We start from the raw sequence: 25,532 nt of genomic DNA, 5'->3' as shown, positions 1-25,532 counted from the left end.
AGGCCTTGAGACCAAAAGGAATGTGGAGTGTTTGGGGAGCTGCTGTGGTGTGGAGAGGAAGGGGTTCATGGCCGTCTCTAAGGGCTGTTCCCGCAGTGTGGAACTGGAACTGGAACCGTGTATTGAAGCAGTGGGGAGCCTTTGGAGGGTTTTAAGCATGGAAATGATATATTCAAACTTGTTTTGATGTGCTGAGGTTCATAATGGACCAGCTCTTGAATTAACAGGGAAGTCTACACTGCAATGGAGATTACTAAAATTGACATGGAGGGTCCTGAAAAACAAAAACTTTGGAAGACAGTCTATTTTTAAAAGTTCCTGGGAAATGCCAAGGAATTAAGAAAAAAAAATTGACAAGATTATTCTATTTGAATAATAGACCAAAAAGTTATTTTGGGGAATGAATATCCTGCATTATGTACAGTGATAGATTTGTCTTTATAATGTAGCAAATGTTAAATTTCATTATTATTCTCCTACATACAGACTGCATATTGAAGCATGATACAGTGGAATCTCTAAGCAGCCGTACTATCCTCTAACTCAGGTTCCCAGACTGTCACAGTTCACAGTGCCCGTCGCGTTTTGTTAATGCTTTTCATGATGCTTGTAGTCAAAAGAATTACCTAACAGTTCTCTTTATGAAATAGCTGGGTCCAGACAATTTAATGACTATTTATGATCAAACACTTTAGTAGCAGTTTGAAGAAATAATGTGTATCTACTTAAAAGGAGAAATATAATTGTCCCTCTATCTCTGTGGGGGCACATTCCAAGACCTTCACAGATGTGAAAATCTTTGGATGTCCAAGTCCCTAATATAAAATGGTGTGGTATTTGTAAATAACCTGTGCTTATCCTCTCATATGCTTTAAATCATCTTTCATACAATGTTAATGCTATGTGAGCAGTTATACGGTACTGTTTTTATACTGTTTTTTATTATTGTACTGTTTTATTGGTTTTGTTTTCTGAATATTTTCAATTCAGGGTTGGTTGAATCTGTGGTTGCAGAACCCTGGGATATGGAGGGCCTATGGTAGTATTTTTCTTTCATTCTTAAAAAGCCTTAATTACTGATGAGATGTGTGAACCTATTGAGTACTGCATAGCTTCTCAGATCTTGGAAACCAGCACCCTCATTTCCATTTCTACATTGACTTGTTTGGGTAGTACTTGTGTTTTATCCCAGCAATTACTAGTCCCTCCCTCCCTTCACCAAAGATAAAGATATGACGTCACATAAAAAAAAGTAGCATGACCAAATATTGAAACTGTGGACTACCTTGCACTAACGGTTTTCAGAATGTTGGACAGATGTCGCTTTGTTTCCTTCAAAAACTTAGATATTCTGTGATAGCTTTTCAGTTTCCTTTGGTATCTTGGGATACGTCAGTGCAGTTTGGGAGCCAGAGCTTTAACTTAGGTTCCTCGTGTCAGCAGTACTTGGGTTAGCATGCAGCCTAATGATGAAAGTATACTGTGGGCATATAATCATTTGTGCCTTGGTTTTAATTCAGCCAGCTGGCTTAGAGTTTTTGGTGTCTGCTCTGTGCCAGGTACTGCTTGGACACTGAGGGTTACGTGAACTCAGGGATGTGTTTGCTCTCAGGGATCTGACAGTCTGTGGGGAGAATTACAAGATGGGGAAGTGAAGCGGTAGAGCAGAAGTCAGCAAACTCTTTCTGTAAAGGGCCAGGCAGTAAATATTTTAGGCTTTGTGGACCATTCAGTCTCTATCCCAGCCTCTCAGCTCTAACATTGTCATGGGAAAGTAGACATAGATTGTACTTAAACTAATGGGCATGGCTGTGTTCTAGGAAGATTTACAAAATCAAGAGGCGGGTAAGATTCGGCCTGTGGAACATGAATTGTGCAACCCCGTGACATAAATATAATTAAAGTGTTGTAGAAGCAGCAGAAGATGGCATCTAACATTCTGGGGACTCTCAGAGGTGATGACAAACATACCCCCTGCTAGGAGCATCACCGCTGACTTGAGGAGGGTGCAGATGAAATTAGAAGGGAAAATGGGTGCTGGCCTGAGGAGTGCTGAAGGGTCCAGCAGCTGTGGTATGGCAGCCATTTTAGTGTGGTCCGGACACACGCAGCAGGGGCAGTGTGCAAGGCCTCTTTGTAGGTTCCGACTCCAGTTGTATGGATTGTATATTTTCTCTCTTGTTCTTTTTTGTTTTGTACCTCCTTTTGGTCAACCATGTCCTGCAGTAGCTTCCAGAGAATGGGTACATGGAAGGCGATATATCTTTCGACATCTTGCATGTCTTCGTAAAATGTATGTTATCAACTCAACAGCTTGAGTATAGAATTTAAATGTGAAAATAATTTTCACTTGTATTTTGGAAGGTGTTCTTTTTAGCTTTCATTGCTAAGAAGTCTGGTGTGTTCCTCCTCTTCTCAAGAATATTTATGGGTCACACACCCAGTCTCATGTACACCTGTAACCTGCTCTGGAGGTGGTGCTGTCACCATCCCTGTGTTACAGTGGGGGTTTGTCCACACTCACACAGCAAGTCACAGAGGCCTTGAGTGATTTATTATGATGTTGTTTTTATTCCTGAGCCCTTGTGTATGGCCTCCACTCCTGGAAACTTGTAACATCTTTGATACAGTTATTTTGATATTCTCAGTGATGCATCTTGCTATCAGTCTTTTCAAATTCCTTGTGCTGGGTTATGTGGGCTCTTTGAGGACTAGATTTTTGCTAGGACTAGATCTATATACTGATCAATTTTGCATACATCTTTGTTACTGCAGCTATCTCCTAGTTAATCTCCTTGAAACATCACTTTGTTGCAGCTTCCCTCTTTCTGAAAAGCTATTCATGCCTTCCTGTGCAGTCTAGTCTTCCCAGATAGAACTTCTTAGTCTGGTCAAGTTTATGTTTTTCATAAGTATTTCTTTCATTTAACTTGAAGAGCCCCTACACTTCACTTCAGTAACACAATGGAGTCTACCTAACTGCAGAGTTTATGATCCTGAAAAGCCTTCTTCACTGGGAGCTAATGCTTGAGGAATTTAAGATCTTGTGGGAGGGAAATGGGATAAGGAAAATCGTTGCTGGTTAAAGTTTTTAAACAATGTTGATGTTTCCTCCTAGGAAACAGTAAAGAAAGGGACACTAGGAAGAATACAAATGAGCAGTGCGGATACTGTTTACTGCCTGTGTGATTGCCCTTGTTTGGCTCAACTCCCAACATCTCCACTCCTGTGGATCGGTGACCCACTCGTAGGTTTATTTACCTTTACAATAGTTCAGGGTCTTTTCTTTTCTTCTTCACGTGTTCCAGCTTAGCATTTAATTTCTTTTGAGAATTAATGACAAGGGAGTTATCTCATTGTATCTCAAAAAGGTAGATTCTTGAGATAAAAGATGCTTTAGGCAGTCTTAATTCCTTATATCCTGACTGTGCAGGTGTTGCCTGAGGCCTCCTTCTGCACCCAAGGCTGGAGGCTTCAGTGCCATCAGGCTTAGGTTCATGCCAGCAGGACATGCTGACTTATTCTCTGTCACATTTCCCCCTCTGTCTCTACCTACCTGTCCCCACCACCGCCACCATATTTATGTATATATAGAGAGGGGTTGGGGGACAGGAACAGAGACAAAATAGGCAACAAAATGTGTTGGGACTACAGTTTCTGGTATTTAGCTTTACTTTTCTCAACTCTTTTCCTAATTTTCTTCAGCAGAAAGGCCCTAAACCTCATGTACATTGGAACCAGAATTCCCAAGGTTGAGAAAAATACAAGTCAAGGTACATGTATGAACACTCATCTTCACAAACAAGGCCTTTAAAAGCTCAGGGTCATGTGTTGACAGGACCGAACTTTGCCATGTGGGGCCCCAGGCTCAGGTTCTGCCTGTGCTTCATGATGGTCTAAGATTGAGGTCAGCATATGTGTAAAGAAATAGAACCAGATATTTTTCTTTCCATTCAACAATCTTATAAATTTATTCTGCGTGATTGCTTTTCTTTAGCAGAAGAGTTTATTGACTTCTTAAATCCTTTAAAATAATTAGTATAGGAGACAAACTGGTCATCCTTGGGCAGGAAGGATACTGCCCATGAGCATGTTTTGTTTGGCCTTTAGAATGTGTACAACTTATGCATTATTTTCTTACATTTACAAACTTTGGTGTTTCATTTAAAATGCCAGATTTGTACCTTGTCTGGAAAAATCAGCATCTTTGGCAAAATGAGGCTGGTGGCTGCCACTTTTATGCTCGGCAGAGGGGCCGCAGTTTGCACCTGCTGTGAAAACGTTTGTTCCTTGCTTTGCCGCTGCATATTTGCATTGGCACCCTGTTGTCGCATCCTAATTTTGAAAGTTAGATCCTGAAATTCTATAAAAATTTGTGCTTCTCTAAGGAATAAGGCATTGACAGGGTAAAGAAAGTGAATTCTGACAATATTTCTATCAGGAGTGCGTAGAGAAAAGCTTCCCAAGCATCCCTTTTTTCTCAAAGTACCTCAGAAGGCTCTGTTCATGTATTGTTCTGGCCCACAGTAAGTCCATTTGAAAGTTTTGCTTGGTAGGGAAGTCTGATGTGTCATAAGCATAATACTGCATTGCCCAAAATTCTCTGTGTAAATGTATCACACCAGGAAGTCTTCTTTATTATGCTGCTTAAGTTAAGCAGGCTTCGGTGACACTGCCCTTAATCCTTCTGTCCCTGGGCACTGCCTTCCTCCTGCTCACTGACCTCCTCAGCAGAGTCTTTGATCCGTGGCTGTTGCTGGCGTAGGCTTTGTGCAAGCTCGCTACTGTCTGCATGCCTGTTCCCTGCCAGCAGGAATGGAATATTACAGCTTCACTTTGGGAAGTCTCTTATGTGGATCCTGAATAGAGCATGGCTGTGTGCTGCAATGGTTGAGGCTGAGGCAGGGAGGGATTAAGTGATTTACCCTCAGCCATACCACTAATTAGTAATGGAGCCAAGATTAGCTTCTAAATCTGGAAGCACCTGGTCCAGAGCTCTTCCTCAGCTGCCTCCCTCCACCCCTTCTTGCCCTTCTTCCTGGCATGGCAGTAGGACCTGTGTCTCTTTTTAGAATAATCGAAACTTGTAGCGAGGGACTGTTTCATTTCAAGATAATGTTTAGCCAGTCAGTGAATATGGTTTATGATTATTTTAGTCAGGGTTTGAGTTTTAGGGTCCTGTTTGGCTCCATTACTCAGTTATTCTTGTACAGTTGTGTAATTCTATAAATTCGGCAACTGGCATTTTAGACATTTTGTGAATACATTTTCATTCTAAGAAGTAAACTCAGTGACTCTGGAATTGACTAGGAAGTTATTCATTCATCCAGAAAATAATAGAACACTTTTGAAATGTGTGCTCACGCCTTGTGCATGTTTTGGTTATAATTAAGCTATTTGGGATTCATTTCCTGGGTTTTTGACAGTACTTAGCAGTAGCCAAGAAGAGAGCTTGCCATCTACTTTCACTAAGAAGAATATTTTTTTGAATTCTCTCAATGGACTCCAGTTGTTTAAGTGTTGGATCTCCTTTTCTTTATCGAGTCTCCATTTCTCATCTCTTTTCCCACATTTTCTTCTACTTTTTTTTTTTTTTTTTTTTTGGTATTTTTTTCTGAAAGATTATGCAATCTTTTTCTTATTTTAATTTTTAATATCAGACAATATATGTTTAACTTCTAAGAGGTATTTTTATTTCCTGTTATTCCTTTTTTATTGCATCCTCTTGTTTTTTATAGTTATGCCATGTTTACTCTGAGGATACTATTTAGAGTTTTCTTAGGTTCTTTTTTTTCTTTTAAGTTTTCTTGTTTCCTATATCATCCTCATTTTCTCTGGAAATACTTTTTATTTTCCTTTTGGTTATCCTAAATTTCTCTTTAATATTTTAGCCTTTGCTTATATGTTTTGTGATCTTTGGTGCCCTGTGCCAATGTTGTAATATAATGAGGCAATTTTAGGTCTGACACAAGAGTTTTCAGTGTATTGGAAGGACCTTGTTTGCTGGTGGTGTCCCCCTAGGAAGAAAGGATGAAGGGTGGATGGGAATTTCATTACTGTGGGAGATCCCTAAATGTCCAGTGTGCAACATCTCCATACTGTTACCCTAGTTTTTTCTCTTTAAATTATTAAATTTATATGAAATAGAAACTTTCCATCACCATGTAAATGGGAAACAAAACTAATATTACTTGTCGTAAATGACTAAACACAAGTTAACATACTAATAAAATACATAAAAATATCAATCCCCAGGTATCACTTAAAATTGTCAAAACTTCAGTCTCATGCACTGCTTTTCTGCATTTTAGTAGTGTTGGAGTAGAGTTGATAGCCATGTGCTTATAATTTTGTTGTAATTTTATAATTATAGTTATAATTTTGAACTTGAAGCCCATCATTTGAAAATTGGCCTTCTAGTAGATACCTAAAGCAACAGCTGTGTCCAATTATTGATGTCTCCACAAGCCAAGGAAACTTGAGTTTAAGTAGCTCCAAAGTCTCTAAATGCACAATGTTTCAGAATCTGTCAGAATCTATTTGAGTGTTTGTGTACACAGTATAAGGTGAGCCTTCAGAACAATCTGAACACCATCTGAAACTCTTCTCCTAACCTAGGACTGATTGCATTGCACAGATGATGGATATTTACGTGTGTTTGAAACGAGCATCCTGGATGGTGGACAATAAAAGAATGAGGACTGCTTCAAATTTCCAGTGGCTCTTATCAACATTTATTCTTCTATATCTAATGAATCAAGTAAATAGCCAGAAAAAGGGTAAGTGCATCAGCCTTCCAGAGAATGAACAGATTGCAGTTTTATTTCCATGATGAAGTAATTTTGTTGCTTTATTGACCCCTTTAGGATTTTGTTGGTTAAAATTCGTTTTTTTGTCATCTTTTTTCGATGTACTTTTAGTTCTTTTAAAAAGATCCTTAATGATAGATCAAAATATTATTTTGCCATAAAAATATAAGATATAATTTATATTCAATAAAACTTGCCTTTTTAAGATTCAGTTCTGTGAGTTTTGACAGTGAATATAGTTATGTAACCAGCAGCACAATCAAGATAGGGAACAGCCCCGGCACTGCAAAAGCTTCCTGGCTCCTATGTAGTCAACCCTCCCGGGCCCATCCCCTGCCAGCGCTGCCTTGTCTCCATAGACACTGTTTTCTGTCTCTATAATGTTACCTTTTTAGAATGTCATATCAATGAAATCCAAATACTTTTAAATGTATTATGTTACATCTTGAATATATTAAGAATGTTTATGTAGATATTTTATAGCTTATTTCTATAAAGAAATTATCATCCTCCTGCCCCTTGGTTTAGTTTTTATATTATTTCCATATTTAAACAGATCTCTTTTCCCCAAGGTCCTTCATTAGATTACTTTATTATTATGATTATTGCTGCTTTATAATGTGAGTACTTTTAATGTAATATTCGTTTTTCTGTCTTATATAAACAGCTTTATAATTGATTCCTACAGTGAAGATCATACCAACCATGTACAAAAACAAAAACAAAAACATTTTTCATAAACATTTATAGAATCTGAGATGGACTACCTTTTTTATTCTGTAATTGCCTTTTCCCCTTCTTTCCCTCCTTTCTTCCCTCTTTCCCTCTCTCTTATACCCCCCTTCTTTTTACTCATTTTTTTTCAGGGTGACTTTTTTCATTGCATAGTGCTTACATATTCCATGATGCAATGTTATTTTATAGATGTAAGTACTAGTAGGATTGTAATCTTTTGAATTGTTGCTTTTCAATTGTTTAGGCCCACACCAAAAACACATTTCTCAAATGAACTCATGAGTTTATTACTGTTTAAATTTAATATACTTCATAATAACCTAAAGATTAGTTATGGGAGTTCTACCAAGGGGGCAGTCTGGTAGCAAGCAGTGAAGTGGTGGTGGCTAGGAGTTTCAAAGTTTTGTTTAAAGACTTGGAAGGCACATCATTTTTACTTAAGACTTATTTGTTTTTGTTTTTTGTCTTTGTTTTTTCCTCAAGTGGGGCTATTGAAGATTCAAGAGGTGCTAGAATCTAGCCTCACGCCCTCTCTTGGTCCCATTATTGAATCTACATAACTAGCCACTCACTCCCTTGATTTGTCTTAGTTGCTTGAAAGTGGAATTTTTGATAGCAGCCTAACCCCAAAATGGTCTAGTAGCTGGCCCACTTTCATCAGTTTACCCTTTAGTTTTTTTTTTAATCAAAGCTGCAAAAAGAAATAGAAAACCAGTCCACTCCCATGACTGCAGGATCATCTTTTTGAAAAAACATGGGCTCTCTACAGACACACATGCTTGTACTTACAACTGAAAATGCTTGACCTTTTAGAGTGCAGTTGACTTACTCAGCATATTCTCTGTGTGTGTGTGTGTGTGTGTGTATGTGTGTTTCTCCTTCTCCAGGAGCTCCTCATGATTTGAAGTGTGTAACTAACAATTTGCAAGTGTGGGACTGTTATTGGAAAGCACCCTCTGGAACAGGCCGTGGTACTGATTATGAAGTTTGCATTGAAAACAGGTAATTTTAATTCACAATGAGCTAGGTTGAATTGCAGAAATGACCCTCAGTTCTTACTTTCTTGTTGCTTGTGAAACTAGAGGGTTATTTCCTGCTTGTGTTCTGTGTCCAGCAGAGTCTGCCATGACTTCTGCCTCATTTTTCTCCTGTAGGGCACCAGGTGTTATGAGGTGTGATAGCAAGGTGAGAAGAGGGGACAGAGTCTGCACTGGCTTTCAGAGCCTCCTTCTTGATCTGGTAGATAAGACTGTCACTCAGATTTTTCCCACCAAATAAAGCCACATGGCTATACCTTGCTTCAGAGAGGCAGGGAAGGATGGTCTTAGTGTGAGTCCAGAAAGGGGACCCTGAAAAGTTTACTGAAGAGCACACATGCCCACCACAGGCCAAACAGAGAGGAAGTTAGTTCTGGTCGCCTGCTCCCCTGGTCACAATAAACAAATAGTAGCAATGCTGTGGGTTTTGTTCAAGGGAGTGTACACTAGGAGTATGAAAGTCCAGAAAGGCTGTCAGAGGAGGTATAATTCTGGAGTAGGCACACTTAGTTTTCTCAGCAGAAAAGCAATAGGAGGACATTGCACCTTGAAAGAATTTTGCGTACAATGGCTTAAATGTATGAGATGGCATGATTTGGAGAATTCAGGTGTTCATTGCTGATGCCTAAAGAAGCCTTGCCATGTGAGAGGTTTAGAAGGAGATGAGCTGGACCCATTCACGTCCAGAGTCCTAAGCACCCAGAGATACCAGGGGAACTGGAAGTATTTTAGAAACAGAACTGAAGAGGAAGTTCTGTTAAGAATAAACCGTGAGCCAAGGCAGAGGAGCAGAGGAGTTGCCAGTTTCATTTCCTTCATCAGCATCCATTGAACATCATCCTAGCATGAGGAGCGCTGTGATGTGCTGGTCCCCCAGTGAAGGGGTGGAGCGTGAGCAGTGGAAGTCAGCCTACAAAGGGAAGGTTGAGGTGGGATTTTGAAAGGCATGCAAAAACTCCAGCTATATGGAGTCCTCTGTGCTTACTCTACTTTTTGGTACAATGTAGTTGTTTTTCCTACCCCTACATTGGTAAAATTACTACCAATCTGTTTTTTCAGTCTTAAAATGCAGTACAACCTATCATGTTTTTGCAACAAAAAGGGCATAAAGTTTTTTCCTTTGTATTTTGTGTTAACCAAATTTTTATGAAAATTATACTATTAATTTTATTTGCTAATTAAAATTCAATTTCTTCTTATTACAGGTCCCATTCTTGTTATCAACTAGAGAAAACAAATATTAAAATTCCAGCTCTTTCACATGGTGATTATGAAATAACAATAAATTCTCTACATGATTTTGGAAGTTCTACAAGTAAATTCACACTAAATGAACAAAACGTTTGTAAGTATTTGCAAACAAACTCGATTTTAAAGTAACTCAAGTGTCATTTGTTAGTATTGTGGTGCTTTCTAGTTCTTTGAATTTCATGTGTTATGCTGATACTTTTAATTCACTCAGCAACCTTCCTATGAATTGTAAATGGTAGCCAAGATCAGAAGGAAGCAAACTTTCTTCTGGCCAATCAAAATATCCCAGAATTCAAGCTCCTTCCCTCAGTTCCATACTCTTTCCTTAGCCCCCTTGACTCCTGCGTACCTTCCAGAATTTCTCAAATGCCCCTCGCTCTAAGGCATAGTCTTGTCTGGGAAGCTACTGAAAAATGACAATATTAGAATCAGAAAGGCAAATCAAGACAGACTCTAGAAGACTCAGTCGATTAATAGTTCCTTGTATTTTACATATCATGTAATGTATTGGTAGCATTATAAATAATAATGGTCCTGATTGTGATTAGAATGACAGTATTGGGGTAAGAAAATTGAAAAGCAAATTAGGTGAGTGTAAGGAAGAGAGGAGATGGATACATCAGCAAATCTTTGAGCACCTAGAAGCTCTGCAATGCATGTATAGCTGTCCTTTAGAGAATCTGGGTCTCTTGACAATTTGCTACTAAATAAAAGTATGAAAATTGAGTGTCTGTGGATCTAAAGATGCTTTTGAAATTACATAAAGCAAACAAGATTTTGTGTATATATACACACACACAGAGAGTAAAGTTTGTACTTCCCTTGTGTAAGCATGAAAAATTCTTAAGATTTTTAATGTCTGCATTTCTTAAAATCACCTGAAAATTTGGGTCATTCTGAAGCAGAATAAATAACGTGGGTCCTGTAAAAAAGCTGGGAAAACTCTTACCTCCTGATGTCCTAAGGAAGCAAGAGCGTGTAGTTTATGGGTAAAGCTGAATTAGCATTAGAAGAAAATAAGAAAGACTTTCATTAAATTTCTTCCCTGAGTTTCTAGAAAGCAAGTTAGCATTGTCCTCACATGTCTGTTTAGCACAAAATGAAGATGGTAGTTGATGGGAGCTTAGGGGAAACTTCCCTATATGCTATAAAGAAAAGAAAGGGAACAGTGGCTGTTTAAAATCCTTGTATTTGTAATTATGGTCATTACTGTCTTTAGCTTGAAATGTTGGATATGACTTGTGTTTTTAAGAGTAGCCCACTGCTATTTAAATAAAATGTAAATTATGTGGACTTTTCAGGGAGAGAAGCATTTTAAAGATGAGCATTGTCTTAGTACAATACTCCCATGTTTCATAAATTGTAAGTTACTACATCATGTGACATACTGAATCATTTGAAAGAAGAGCCGTGTTCTTGGAAGCCTCTTGCTCTTTTCTGGTCACACTGGCACCCTGAACTTTCCCTGTCCTGGTGCTAAATTAACTTCTTACCTCTCATTTGTCTGCATTTTTCCTTTTTCACAAGCAGCTGCCCACTTATAATCTCTTTATGAAGCATCCTCCACTGTCCTTATACAGCTGTATAACTGGTGTAACTGTTGACTTTGCTCTGTAGTTTAGACTGTAAATCCACATGTTCTGTGTCGTGTACAGCCCTAAACACTTTACATAAATCCAGTATCAAACACTGTATAGGGCAAATTTTAGTTAAATGTATTTTTAAGAACTATTTTTAAGTTCCGAGATCAATGTGTATTGGTTTGTTCTGCCCTTTTTGTTGTTTAGCATATTCAACTACTCTAGCCCTGCGCTCTCCTGCAGTTTTGGGCTTACCATGACTAGATGTAATTGGTCCTTGAGCTTCTAGGATAGAAATGAGGCAAGAAAGGATGAGTCTATGAATTTCTTCTAACTCATCTTTACTTTACTGTTATTTAAGGAAGGAACATGGAAGAAAGTCCAAGTCTCTCTGATTCTCAAACCAGAAAGCCTACATTTTATAGAATGGAACGTGCTCATACCTTCTTTGTTTTCCATTGGTTCAAAATTTTCCATGATTTATCTGTCATTAGGGAGATGTAATGATTTTCAAGGATACATTATTCTTCATGCTACCTTTTTTAGTGTCCTGGATTCTCCCTAGGAGATGCCCAAACCTTCGAGCATGGATTTTTTTTTTCTTTACCTTTTGTAATGCAGCTTCAGAGCCCACTGTTCTCCTAAACTTCTTTCTCAGATATTAACAGTAGCCTTGCCAATGGTTTTTCCACAGTCGTCTTCTATAAACTGTTCTTTTTGGCCCAGATAACAACTATTTGTTTTTATTTTGATGATCCTGGATTTTCTCTGGTTTCCTTCTGCTTCTAGGATTCCCTCTCTGGATTCATGTTGGTGTTTTTCGTTCTTCGAAGGTGTAATTTTCTATCCGCAGCCCCTAAAAGGAGCTTTGGCTGGTTTATATCTGTGTGTTCATGCTCTTTTCTTCCACTACACTCAGTGAGTTCCTTTTAAGTCTACATCCACGGTTCTGACTCCGTGATGTCTTCTTCCCCTGACACTTACTCATCCACAGCCAGGCTTCTGTGTCTCTTCACAGTGACTCCCAATTCCTTTTGCTCCTTTTGCTGCTTTCTGAGCTAGAAACTTGAGAGAATATTGGTTGTTTCCCTTTTGCATTAGAACCAACCCTTTTTTTCTTTAATCTAGTCAGTTCTTTGAAATGTCCATGACATCTTTTCCTTAGATGGCATCTTAGTTTATATCCTTGTTACTCTAGCCAGGATTGCTCCAGTGGTCTCCTAATTGGTCACCTTATCACCTGTCTCAATCCCCCTCAGTCTGTGTTGCATACCACTGATAAAGGAGCCTTTCTGACATACTTCTTACATCCTGCTACTTCTTACATCTTCCAACCTGCTACTTCCGCAAGTAACCATTGACTTCTTAATTCAATGCCTTAGTCACTGAGACAATCCTGCTACTATTTAATGGTATCTAAAATCAGTAATGCCCATAGCATTTCTCAAGTGGTTGACATCCCCCAGCGTGAGGGACTCTGACACCAGGAGATGCCTGAGACAGCTGCAGAGAAAACAGAGAGAAGCCTTTACCAAAACAAACTTTCTATATTTTGTCATTTTCTTAGGGTAGCCTACAGCCATACAGAGGAAGCTTGTTTTCTTCTCTCTGATGTTGCCTACCTGTAGGTTCCTAACTAAATGACACTATTGTACTATAGAAACCTAGTTGCTGTTTGTATTAGAAAATGTGCTGTGGATTTGAAACAGCCAGCTAATAAATAATTTTCTTAAATTTGGCTGATTAAGTATGGGGAGCTACCTCTACAAATAAATAATATATTTGTTCCCCTTTTTCAGAAATTTGAGAGAATATTGGTTGTTTCCCTTTATCATTAGAACCAACCCTTCATTTCTTTGATCCAGTCCTTTCTTTGAAATGTCCATGACATTTTATCTTTTCCTTATATGGCATCTCAGTCCATGTCCTTTTTACTGCAGCCAGGATTACTAGGTTCTAGAGTTTCCTTTTAAATCTTGAGTGTTGATTTTTTGATCAAGAAGAAATAGAGTTTATAAGTAGTTGATTAGCAGAGTTACAGTATGAAAAATCATTACTTATTTTACTAAGTTTTCTCTTTTGTTTCCTTTTTTTAAAGCCTTAATTCCAGATACTCCAGAGATCTTGAATTTGTCTGCTGATTTCTCAACCTCTACATTATACCTAAAGTGGAATGACAGGGGTTCAGTTTTTCCACACCACTCAAATGTTATCTGGGAAATTAAAATTCTACGTAAAGAGAGTATGGAGCTCGTAAAATTAGTAAGTTTGAACATAGATTTTCTTCCTATGACATTAAAGAAACTGAATACTTTTTTTTTCAGGAAGTCTTAAGGTGGTATCAGTGAACTTTTGGATTATTTAGGAAGTAAATCAAATACCTTTCAGGGTTCATTGAAAACATCATGCATCATTTAAAAATCACTTGTTAATTATTAAAAGATGTGTAACCGTTATAGATAGCTTAGGAAATTAGGGGAGCAATAAGCCGTGATTCTACCATCTGAACATAGTAAGTACTGTTTTTGTGTATTCCTGTCTGGACTGGTTTATATGCATGTTTTTATGTAAATGAAAGTATACATTTAATTTAGTGTATTATTTTACCTTTGTCTAATGTTTTGAAGCATATTTAGCCAGAGTTTAGCCATAGAGCATTTTTTTATAAATCTATAAGCTCGAATTTATCAGTACACGCTTTTTCTCTCTCTCGTTTTTTCAATCCTGTTTATGAATGACCTCTAAGGAGTCATGAACAACAGGTATGAAAAATTTGATAGCTGTTACATGGAAATGCTCCCTTTCAGCCTTTTACTCTTTTTCTTGATAGATTTGGAGTTTGCTTAGTTACAGGTTTAAGAATTAGAAGACCATCTTGTGATTTTACAATTTGTTCAAGTTGCTCAAGTACATAGATTAGTAAAGATAATAAGAAAAGATTATTCTATATTTCATACTTTCTTATTGTTTCTCTTTGACAACCCATGTATTTCATTCCTAAAATAACATTAGTCAGCTAGCACCTAGCCTATATGGGACAATAACCTGTTGCTTCTAGGCCACATACAAACCTGTATGGTGTGTTACTGTACTGAATAATGGAGGCAATTGTAATGACGGTAAGTATTTCTGTATCTGAATATATAAAAGGTATGTTAAAATATGGTATAGAAGACTTTAAATGGAGGAGGGGCTTCAAGATGGCTGACTAGAGGCATCTCGTACTCACCTTCTCTACAACAAAGAAGCAAGATAGGGAGTAGTAGATAGTCACACTTCAAATAGATCATCCTAGAGAGAGCATCGGGATTCAAGAGAAGTGACAGGAAGCACCTAAAGCAGGGGAGGGAGAGGAAAGTGAGGCAGCCAGCAGAACACCAGCAGTGGCCCCACTGCTAAAGTGTATTCCATGTGCCCGGAGTCCCCTGCCTGTGGCTGCTGAAGCACAAGTGGGGCATGATGTGCCGCTGCTAAGGCTGAAGCATGAGAGAAGCGCAGACTGCAGCTGCTGAGACTAGAATGCAACGGAGTAAAGAGACAGTCTGTTGAATGGGAGAAAACATGTCCAAACTATTTGTCCAACAAAGGACTAATATCAAGAATCTACCGTAAACTAAAACAACTCAACAATTTAAAAATTAATACTCCCATTGTAATGTGGGCAAAGGACATGAATAGACATTTCTCAAAAGAAGACATATGGACAACAGGTACATGAAAAAATGCAGCCACATCACTACTTACCAGGGAAATACAAATTAAAACCACAGTCAAATTAACTCACTTCTGTTAGAATGGCTTTTATTAAAAAGACAAAAAAACTTACAGGTTGGTGAGGATGTGGAACATGGGAAGCTCTTATACAATGTGATTGGGAATGTAAATTAGTACAACTACTATGGAAATCGGTATGGAGATACCTCAAAAAACTAAAAAGAGAACTCTTATAGGATCCAGCAGTCCCACTTCTGGGTATCTGTCCAAAGGAAAAGAAATCAGTATATTAAAGGGTTACCTGAATTCATGTGTTTATCATGGCACTATTCACAATAGAAAATACATGGAATCAACCTAAGTGTCCCTCAGTAGATGAGTGGATAAAGAAAATGTGATATATATACACAATGGAATTCTGTTTGGCCATAAAAAAAGAATGAAATCATGTCATCTTCAGCAACCAGGATGGAACTGGAGGCCACTATGCTAAGTGAAATAAGCCAGGCACAGAAAGATAAATATAATATGTTTTTACTCACTCATGGAGACTAAAAAAGCTGATCTCATGGAGGTAGAGATATTATTAATAATAGAATGATAAATACTAGAGGCTGAGAAGGGTGTGTTGGTGGGACAGGGGCAGGAAGAGAGATTGGTGAATGGGTACAAATATACAGTTAGATAGAAGATATAAGTTCTAATGGTAGATAGCCAAGTAGGGTAACTGTAGTTAGCATCCATGTATTATATATTTCAAAGTAGCTAGAAGACTTGAAATGTTCCCAACACATAGAAATGATGATACTCATAAGATAATGGATACCCCAAATACCCTGACTTGATCATTACACATTCTGTACATGTAATCAATACTCACATGTATCCCATAAATACTATGTATCAATAAAATGTTTAAAGAGATAAAAAATGGTACACCTGTATAAGGCACTTACCGTGAATGGAGCTTGCAGGACTGAGTTTCTCTGGGTGAGTCAGTGAGTGAATGTGAGGGCCTAGGACATGACTCTTCACCACTGTAGTCTTTATAAACACAGTACAATTAGACCACACTAAATTTATAAAACTTTTTTTCTTTCTTTGGTAATAAATTAACCTTAGCTTACTGTAACTTTTTTACTTTAGAACTTTTAATTTTTAAAAATGTTTTGACTCTTTTGTATTAACACTTAGCTTGAAACAAATACATTGTACAGCTGTACAAAAATATTTTTATATCCTTACTCTATAAGCTTGTTTGTATTTTTAAAAATTATTTTTCTTTAACTTTATAAGCTATTTTGTTAAAAACAAAGACAAAAACACACACATTAGCCTAGGCCGACACAGGGCCAGGATCGTCAGTGTAACAGTCTTCCACCTCCACATCTTGTCCCACTGGAAGGTCTTTGGGGCAGTAACATGTGTGGAGCTCTCATCTCCTCTGGTAACAAGGCCTTCTTCTGGAATCCCTCCTGAAAGACCTGCCTGAGGCTGTTTTACAGTTAACTTTTAAAAACGTGTAGGAGTACCCTCTAAAATAATGATAGAAAGTGTAGTACACTGTATACATAAACCGGTAACATAGTCATTTGTTATCATTATCAAGTATTATGTACAGAGTACAATTACATGTGTTATACTCTTATACCAGCAGCACAGTAGGTTTGTTTATACCAGCATCGCTACAGACACATGAGTAATATGTTGCACTATGCCATTATGTTAGCTATGATGTCACTTGGTAATAGGAATTTTTCAGCTCCATTATAATCTTAAAGGACCACCATGGTATATGTGGGCCCACATTGACTGAAATATTGTTATATAGCACATTACTGTATACCTTGATTCTTTTTATCCTCACAACAGTCCCAGGAGGGTGATACTATTATTATTACCATTTTACAGATGGTAACAGAGTCACAGGAAGACTTTGGTGGAGTCAGGATTCCAACCCAGGCAGCTTGGTTTCCGAGTCTTCTCTTAACTGCTACAATTTATATTTTATAAGAAATATGTATATTTTTTAAATTTAAAATGTCATCCTCTTCCTTCTCACATATCCTACTTGAACCTACATTTCAAGACCCAGGTCAAATCCTACCCCTTATTTTATTTTATTTTATTTTATTTTATTTGTTTTGTTTTGTTTTGTTTTGTTTTTAGAGATAGGGTTCTGCTCTGTCACCTCGGCTGGAGTACAGTGGCATTATCATATAGCTGACTGCAGCCTCAAACTCCTAGGCTCAAGGGATACTCTTGCCTCAGTGTCCTGAGTAGCTGGGGCTACAGATGCATGCAGCTGTGCCCAACTTTTTTTTTTTTTTTTCCATTTTTTATAGAGATGGGGTCTCACTTTTTTGCCCAGACTGCCTACTCCTTATTTTAAAACCCATCCTTTTTTTATTTTTCGAGTCAGAGTCTCGCTCTGTTGCCCATGCTGGAACGCAGTGGCACAATCTCGGCTCACTGCAACCTCCACATCCCGGGTTCAAGCAATTCTCTTGCCTCAGCCTCCCCAGTAGCTAGGACTACAGGCACGAGCCACCACACCCAGCTAATTTTTTGTATTTTTAGTAGAGACGGGGTTTCACCGTGTTAGCCAGGATAGTCTCCATCTCCTGACCTCATGATCCACCCGCCTCAGCTTCCCGAAGTGCTGGGATTACAGGCATGAGCCACTACGCCCGGCCTTAAAGCCCATCTTAATTCAGCCTACAAACTTTCACTTTTCTTGATTCTCATGGCAAGTCTTGTCTGTTAATCTAATTTGCAGCTAACTTTGATACAGCTCTACCAGTGCTGTCTTAAAGCTATTATTTATTTAAATTATATTGCTTAACTTGTCATTATGGCCTAACATTTTGCACTCTGGGTTACCACTTATGGGCTTAGGATAACTCCTCAAACCTCATTTTTATCATTGGTACAGTGGCAATATTTGCTCTAGGGTCTGCAAAGTAAATAGTATATCTGTAAAGCTGCTAAACAAATATTGTTTGTCACTATTCCCTTTAGGGATGAGTCTTTTTTATTTATTTATTTTTTTAATTTTGTAATTTTTTTTATTACACTTTAAATTCTGGGATACATGTGCAAAACTGAAGGTTTGTTACATAGGTATATATGTGCCATGGTGGTTTGCTGCACCCATCAGTGCATCATGTACATTGGGTATTTCTCCTAATGCTATCTTTCCCCTAGCCCCCCAATCCCTGACAGGCCCCAATGTGTGATGTCCCCCTCCCTGTGTCCATGTGTTCTCATTGTTCAGCTCCCACTTATAAGCGAGAACATGCTGTGTTTGGTTTTCTGTTCCTGTGTTAGTTTGCCGAGAATGATGGCTTCCAGCTTCATTCACGTCCCTGCAAAGGACATGAACTCATCCTTTTTTATGGCTGCTTAGTATTCCATGATGTGTATGTGCCACATTTTCTTTATCCGGTCTCTCGTTGATGGGCATTTGGGTGGGTTCTAAGTCTTTGCTATTGTGAATAGTGCTGCAATAAACATATGTGTGCACGTGTCTTTATAGTAGAATGATCTATAATCCTTTGGGTATATAGCCAGTAATGGGATTGCTGGGTCAAATGGTATTTCTGCTTCTAGATCCTTGAGGAATCATCACACTGTCCTCCACAATAGTTGAACTAATTTACCCTCGCACCGACAGTGTAAAAGCATTCTTATTTCTCCATATCCTCTCCAGCATCTGTTGTTTCCAGACTTTTTAATGATCGCCATTCTAACTGGCATGAGATGGTATCTCATTGTGGTTTTGATTTGCATTTCTCTAATGACAAGTGATGATGAGCTTTTTGTTATTGGCCACATAAATGTCTTCTTTTGAGAACTGTCTGTTCATATCCTTTGCCCACTTTTTGATGGGGTTGTTTGATTTTTTTCTTGTAAATTTGTTTAAGTTCCTTGTAGATTCTGGATATTAGCCCTTTGTCAGATGGATAGGGACAAGGCTTTTTTATTTTTAAGGTAACTTGAGGAGGAACTAACTAGAGAATACTAGAATTAAAGAGGGACACTCTGAAATGTGAGTGAAATCAGACTTAAATGAAGGGACTGTTATGCTAAAACCATATAGCTCATTCTACAACATGCGTAAGTCAGCCAATGACAAGACAGTAATTCCCTACTTTTGGGAAAAAATTTGTTTGGGAAAATAATAGCAAGAAGCAATGAGAAAGAACACATTTCTTTAGAACTGTAAAGGGAAAATGCCCCAGGACATTTTTATTAATAGTATGTTATTAATGTTAGTATTTAAGACAAAATTGCTTGTGATCATTTTATGATGTTTTAATTCTATTATTTTGTAATAAGGCTATTATTTTAAAATTTAAAAATCAAGAATGCTTTGTATTCATGTTTGATTTGTGAGGCGCTTGTCTGTGCATGGTCTCTGTGTCCAGCAGTGGGAGCTGTGTGCTGCGCACACCGGGAAGAGCTCACTAGGCACTGCTGCCCCCACACAAATACTCCTCCTTGACTTTCCCTGGAAACAACCTGTTTCAACTCTTTTAACTGATTCCTTTCATTATTTATCTTCATTTCTCCAAATAGCATGCTTATGTTGCTCTTTCTTGATAGCAGCCCCCCTCCCTTTTCTCCTCTAACCCCACCGCCTTATCTCTTTCTGCTCCTCCCTCTGCCTCCTTCTCCCTGCAGCCTGCCATTTTCCTATCTTTTTCCAGTGGAATCTATGATAATTTTTGGTAGAACAGTATTCATCATTTGTATTATGGCCTATAAAAAATATCCACATTTTTTTGTCCACTCCTTATATTATCTTGTTTTTTTGTTTATTTCTCTGCTTCATCACTTTAATCCTAAATTCTTTGCAGGCAGTGTAGATCTCCTTGCAATTTTCAAATATACGAAGTACTTTATCAGTTTTATCTTTGCAAATAAATCTCTCTGAGGGCCTTCTGACTGGCTTCCCAACCTTATTCACAGAAGGTTTCATACAGACACTGATAATATTTGTATAGCACAGAGTGTGGTAAAATAGCCGAGACCGCTTGTGGCCAGAGGCATCACAGAGGCTCCAGTAGCCTCAACCCCTGCCGATCAGTTCTAGGTTTGAATGGATTAATACCTAGATATATTTATAGCTCACTCAAGATAGACCTCAGTGTCTTTCAACACATTCCTTAGGAAGCTGTGGTCCAAGGGGTCTCCATCATCTAGGGTATTTCCTACAAGTTTGTCTTAAGATGGATCTTCTTTTTGCTAAATCTCCAGTTTTTCTCTTATTTCCTCATTTTTGTGGAAGCGTATGCACTTGTCCCTTGATATCTTTTGGGGGATTGCTTCCAGACCTCCCTTAGATACCAGAATTCAAAGATGCTCAAGTTCCTGATGTAAAATGGTGTAGTGTTTGCATATAATCTACGGGCATTCTCTTGTATATTTTAAACCCTCTTTAGATTATTTGTAATACCTAATACAATGTAAACGTTGTGTAAGTAGTTGTTATACTATATTGTTTAAGGAATAAGGACAAGAAATGTCTGCGCATGTTTAGCACAGATGCGAATTTTTTTCCAAGTATTTTTGATCCACAGTTGGTTGACCCCACAGATGGGAGCGATGAATAGAGGGGAGCCAACTGTATTCCAGTAGTTACTTGCTATTGTAGATATTCTCTGCTGTCTGTAACAGCTCACTTGCAAATATAATTTATTCTTTTAATTATTTAAAAAATTTAAAAGCTTGTCAATTACTAATACTGAGAAGTTGCAGAGGAACTGGAACTTTCATATCATACATTACTGGGCGGAGTGTAAAATGCTTACCAAATGAATACATGGAGATACCACATTTATGAAAATGTCTGTTCTGCACTCGTGCATGATTACTAGTTTAACTGGGTAAAAATTGTAGGTTGGGAAATTTTGTCAAGATTTTGAAGGTATGATTCCATTGTTTCTTAGTGTGGATCTATCTTTATCTGTTGTGCTGGACACTCATTGGACTCCTGTCAGTCTAAAAACGCATGTGTGTCAGCTTGGGAACTTCTTGTTTTATTTCTTTGATTGGTCCTTCTCTCTTCTCCTTTTTTTTTTTTTTTAAGAACTTCTGTTCTTCGTGAACCTTCCACAACAATCCTCTGATTGTTTGTATCTTTCTTGTTTTCTATGTATTTTCTATTTTCTGAGAAATTTCTTCTAAACTGAATTTTGCATCTTGCTATTGAATTTCTCTTCATATGTTTATTAATTTATAGAAGATCCTTTGAAAGAAAGGATTTTTTTAATGTATACAGTTTTTGTTTCATGGATGCAATATCTTATCTCTGAGGATGCTAATGATTAAAAATTTTTTTCTGCGTGCCCTGTTTCCTCACATTTTTTTCTTTTTCTTTTCTTTTTGGTCATTGACTTTCATATTAGAATTTCTTGTACACTTTCTGGTCATCCTGGTTGCTGCTCATAGTTAAGTGAGGGGCTCTTAAAAAATTTTTTTTAATCTAATTGGAACTTTGGTTTCTCTGGATAGGACTTGTTGATGAGGGCCCTCCCTCTAGAGTGATGAGGATGGGCTATGCAGGTGGCAAACGCCAAATTTTATTTTAGGTATTTTATCTTGACCTGTTCATGTGACTTAGAAAAGTTCATTTAGACTATTACCTGGTGAGGATTAATCTGGCAAACCAGTATCCTGGGAGCTGAGCAGAGGAAGAAGGCATAGGTTAGCAATCCCCCTGTTTTTGGAATGATAGTCCCCATTTTCATCTCTTCCTAAAATTCTTCAATCCAAAGATATTCTGTTTTACTCTTCCAGAACATATATCTTTATTTTTCTGCCAAGATAAACAAAGGTAGTCCTTCGATAGCGTGGAGTATAGGAAGGGATCTGGGTAGCCAACATACTTTCAAACGACTTTCAAGCAATCCTGCTGTTTTGAGCTCTTTATTTCCAGGGAAGCCTGGGACAGCCACTCACTGAGCCCTTTGGCGTTTCTGTAATAGAAGCAAGTTGGTTTCCTGTATTTCCCATTGGATGCTTAAGATTGCGTTTTCTCGGGTCTTCTACATCAGTTACCATTATCCATTTGCTTTCCAGCTTCCAGATTTTAGTGATATTGCTTTATCTCCTATATTTTGTATTTGTCCATTCACACCTTTTAAAAAAATCTGTTTACTCCTACTTTGAAGTGATTTCAGGAGGTAAGGGAGAAGGAAATATTTGTTTATTGTGTTTACCTAGAAGTCCCAAGTTATCTTTTATGGCACCTCAATATTTTATTGAAATCTTGCTCATTTCTTACAATTGATAATATTTTGTATTAGTATAACATACATATTTGAACTTCTATTTAAAAATAAAAGTAAATATATAGAATACTTATATAAAAAACAAATCTAGTCTTAAACTATTTTATTGAAATGCTGCTCCTCTCCTTGACTTAAACTTTTGAAAGTACAACCCCATTCATTACTTTTACTCCATGAAAAATTTAGATCATTAGGCAATGGTATACAGGTTGAGCATCCCTTATCTGAAAATCCAAAATTCAAAGTGTTTGAAAATTCAAAACTTTCTGAGCCCCACCATGATGCTCAAAGGAAATGCTCACTGGAGCATTTCAGATTTGGGATTTTTGTTATTTTATTTATTTGTTGTTGTTTTTAGACAGGATATCATTCTGCCACCCAGGCTGGAGTGCAGTAGCATGATCTCAGCTCACTGCAGCCTTGACTTTCCAGGCTCAATAGACCTTCCCACCTCAGCCTCCTGAGTTGCTGGGACTACAGGCACAAACCAGCATGCCTGGCTAATTTTATTTTTTTATTTTTTATTTTTTATTTTTGTAGAGATGAGGTTTCACCATATTGTCCAGGCTGGTCTTGTACTCCTGGGCTCAAGGGATCTGCCAGTCTCAGCCTCCCAAAGTGCTGGGTAAATTACAGGTGTGAGCCACCGTGCCCAGGCAGATTTTAGATTTTTAGATTAGAGATGCTCATCTGAGAAGTATATAATGCAATCTGAAAAGGTCCGAAATCCAACACACTTGTGGTCCCAAGGGATACCCAACCTGTATTTTCTTGCGTACCAAATTGAATGTTTCAATGAATAGCAACATCTTATATAATACGTTAGGGCCTAAAGTTGAAGAAGTAAACAAAAATGAATCATGATTATTGTTACTCTGCTATTACACCTTACACAAACTCAGTTGTATTAAAGGACAAACCATAAACTTAGCTGATGACTATATAGAATCTATTGTGTCTTTTAATTCTAAAGGAGAGCAAAACATATTGCTACTTGGAAATAGAGTTTTTTGTTTGTGTTCATTTTTAGGTGACCCACAACACAACTCTGAATGGCAAAGATACACTTCATCACTGGAGTTGGGCCTCAGATATGCCCTTGGAGTGTGCCATTCATTTTGTGGAAATTAGATGCTACATTGACAGTCTTCATTTTTCTGGTCGCAAAGAGTGGAGTGACTGGAGCCCTGTGAAGAACATTTCTTGTAAGCTTATATTTAAAGAATTTTTGTTTCAAATGAATTAAATTAGTCTTACTTAAGAGTAAGATTTAGTTTAAGCTTTCAGTTCTCATAACCTCACTCAGCTGCATGAGGATTACCTGGGAGCATCTAAGCCCACCATCCCTGGAGATTTTGATCTAAAAGTCTGAGATAGGCTTCAGGAATCTGTATTTTGAAAGAACTTTCTGAGTGGTTGGATAAACATCCAGGTTTGAAAATCACTGTCGTAGGAAGTGAAGAGCATTAAAAATTGTGTATAGATGATACTGAGATGAAATCTATTTAAAAAAAAAATAGTTCCCAATTTCTGGCTCACAGAGCAGATCCTTAGAGGCTGCATAGTTATTGCCAGGAACACGGGGATCTGCAAGCATAACAAAAACCATCCGTACATTAAGTAAAACTGATACATAGGGAGAATGTTGGCAGTTTGGATGGGGGGCCTGGAAAATTGTTGACCATAAAATGAAATCCTGAAAAGGCTGGTAATCATTGTAGAGAGAGATCTCTCTATGGAGAAAAGGATTAGAGGAAGGAAGGGGACTAGATGAAAGAAAATTGTTTTTTAGGATGTGGGGTACTTGGGCATATATTTAGGCCAATGGAAAGTAAGACATATGCCCTAAATACATTGAATAAAAGGAATGGAATTATTTAGTGATTTTTGGAGGGCGTGGATTGTTCGCATGTATATATAAACCCACAGAATTTCAACCCTTAGACTTCTTAGATATAAACCTATGACATTAAGTTTAGATATTGACCTGTAATCTGCTTCTGCTTTCTCACCATTATCCCTTCATAAGTAAATAAAACCACATACACTTTTTAAAAATTTCTTGTATATATCTTGCTCCTACAAAACCTGTGGAACACACCTTATCTTTGGACCATCCAAAGTACCTAACAGTTTGTAGTGTATATACTGGGCTATTTTAAAAGTCATCTTATGAAAAAAAAAGTCTTAAAATATAGAAAAGTTTATGTAAAAGACTTCTGTATAAAATGTTGATAATTCCTCTTTTTCTTTCTAGGGATGCCTGATTCTCAGACTAAGGTTTTTCCTCAAGATAAAGTGATACTTGTAGGCTCAGACATAACATTTTGTTGTGTAAGTCAAGAAAAAGTGTTATCAGCACTGATTGGCCATACAAACTGCCCCTTGATCCATCTTGATGGGGAAAATGTTGCAATCAAGATTCATAATATTTCTGTTTCTGCAAGTAGTGGAACAAATGTGGTTTTTACAACCGAAGATAACATATTTGGAACTGTTATTTTTGCTGGATGTAAGTATATGATTTTAAAGAGAGAATTCATATTAGCCTGTTTTGGTCCTCCTTGAAACCCTTAATTCTTCTTCTGGAGTGGGAGGTGTGGGGAGTGATTCTGTTTCTTTCTCATTTCTTTGTTCTTTAATATAAAGGCTATATACAAAGGAGGCACTAGAATATTTGCTTGTTTTAAAATGAATTGCAAGCTTGTTTTGTACATAACCTGTATCTGTATAATTTGTTGGTTTTGTAATCAGATTTGAAACATCTAGCTTCTAATGTTTAGTTTAAATTCTTAGTTAACAACTTTGTTAAGTCAAGGATAGTATATAATATTTCTTAACCCTGCATTGTTTAGATATTATGTGAATTAATTTTCCAGTTAAAGTATACCTTTTTTAAAATATCTAAATTAAAGAAATTATAGCAATTTTACACAAAATATTTCAGTAGCATAACATATCTTCTCCAGCTTTTAACTATTAGGTTTGAGAAGAACAGGCTGGCAGGAGGACATGGGTGAGGGGAAATGTACTCTCCCACTGCGTTCTGTATATGATGTATGCTCTATCATTCAAGGTGTCTGTATTAACATGATCACCCCACAGTCT

General features: G+C 37.5%; 1 protein-coding gene and 1 long non-coding RNA gene across 5 annotated transcripts in view; one reads left to right on the top strand and one right to left on the bottom strand.

Moving 5' to 3' along the window:
- The window catches only part of LIFR (LIF receptor subunit alpha), a 76,462-nt gene that overhangs the window by 16,104 nt on the left and 34,826 nt on the right, over positions 1 to 25,532 (top strand). For all 4 annotated transcript variants that reach the window (XM_031666124.1, XM_009208310.4, XM_009208311.3 and 1 more), the window contains exons 2-7: positions 6,619 to 6,779; positions 8,432 to 8,546; positions 9,787 to 9,926; positions 13,511 to 13,674; positions 23,455 to 23,629; positions 24,682 to 24,936. In XM_031666124.1, coding sequence (XP_031521984.1) covers positions 6,638 to 6,779; positions 8,432 to 8,546; positions 9,787 to 9,926; positions 13,511 to 13,674; positions 23,455 to 23,629; positions 24,682 to 24,936 — 991 coding nt within the window. In that variant the 5' untranslated portion in view covers positions 6,619 to 6,637. The remainder of the gene's footprint in view (positions 1 to 6,618; positions 6,780 to 8,431; positions 8,547 to 9,786; positions 9,927 to 13,510; positions 13,675 to 23,454; positions 23,630 to 24,681; positions 24,937 to 25,532) is intronic.
- The window catches only part of LOC116274883, a 40,884-nt gene that overhangs the window by 6,921 nt on the left and 8,431 nt on the right, over positions 1 to 25,532 (bottom strand). Inside the window, exon 2 of the long non-coding RNA XR_004183694.1 lies at positions 14,642 to 14,745. This is a non-coding gene — a long non-coding RNA (uncharacterized LOC116274883). The remainder of the gene's footprint in view (positions 1 to 14,641; positions 14,746 to 25,532) is intronic.

This window comes from Papio anubis, chromosome 5, assembly GCF_008728515.1.
Source record: "Papio anubis isolate 15944 chromosome 5, Panubis1.0, whole genome shotgun sequence".
Classification (NCBI taxonomy): Eukaryota; Metazoa; Chordata; class Mammalia; order Primates; family Cercopithecidae; genus Papio; species Papio anubis.
Note: the sequence above shows the minus strand (reverse complement) of the source record. Positions and strands in the feature narration are given on the sequence as shown.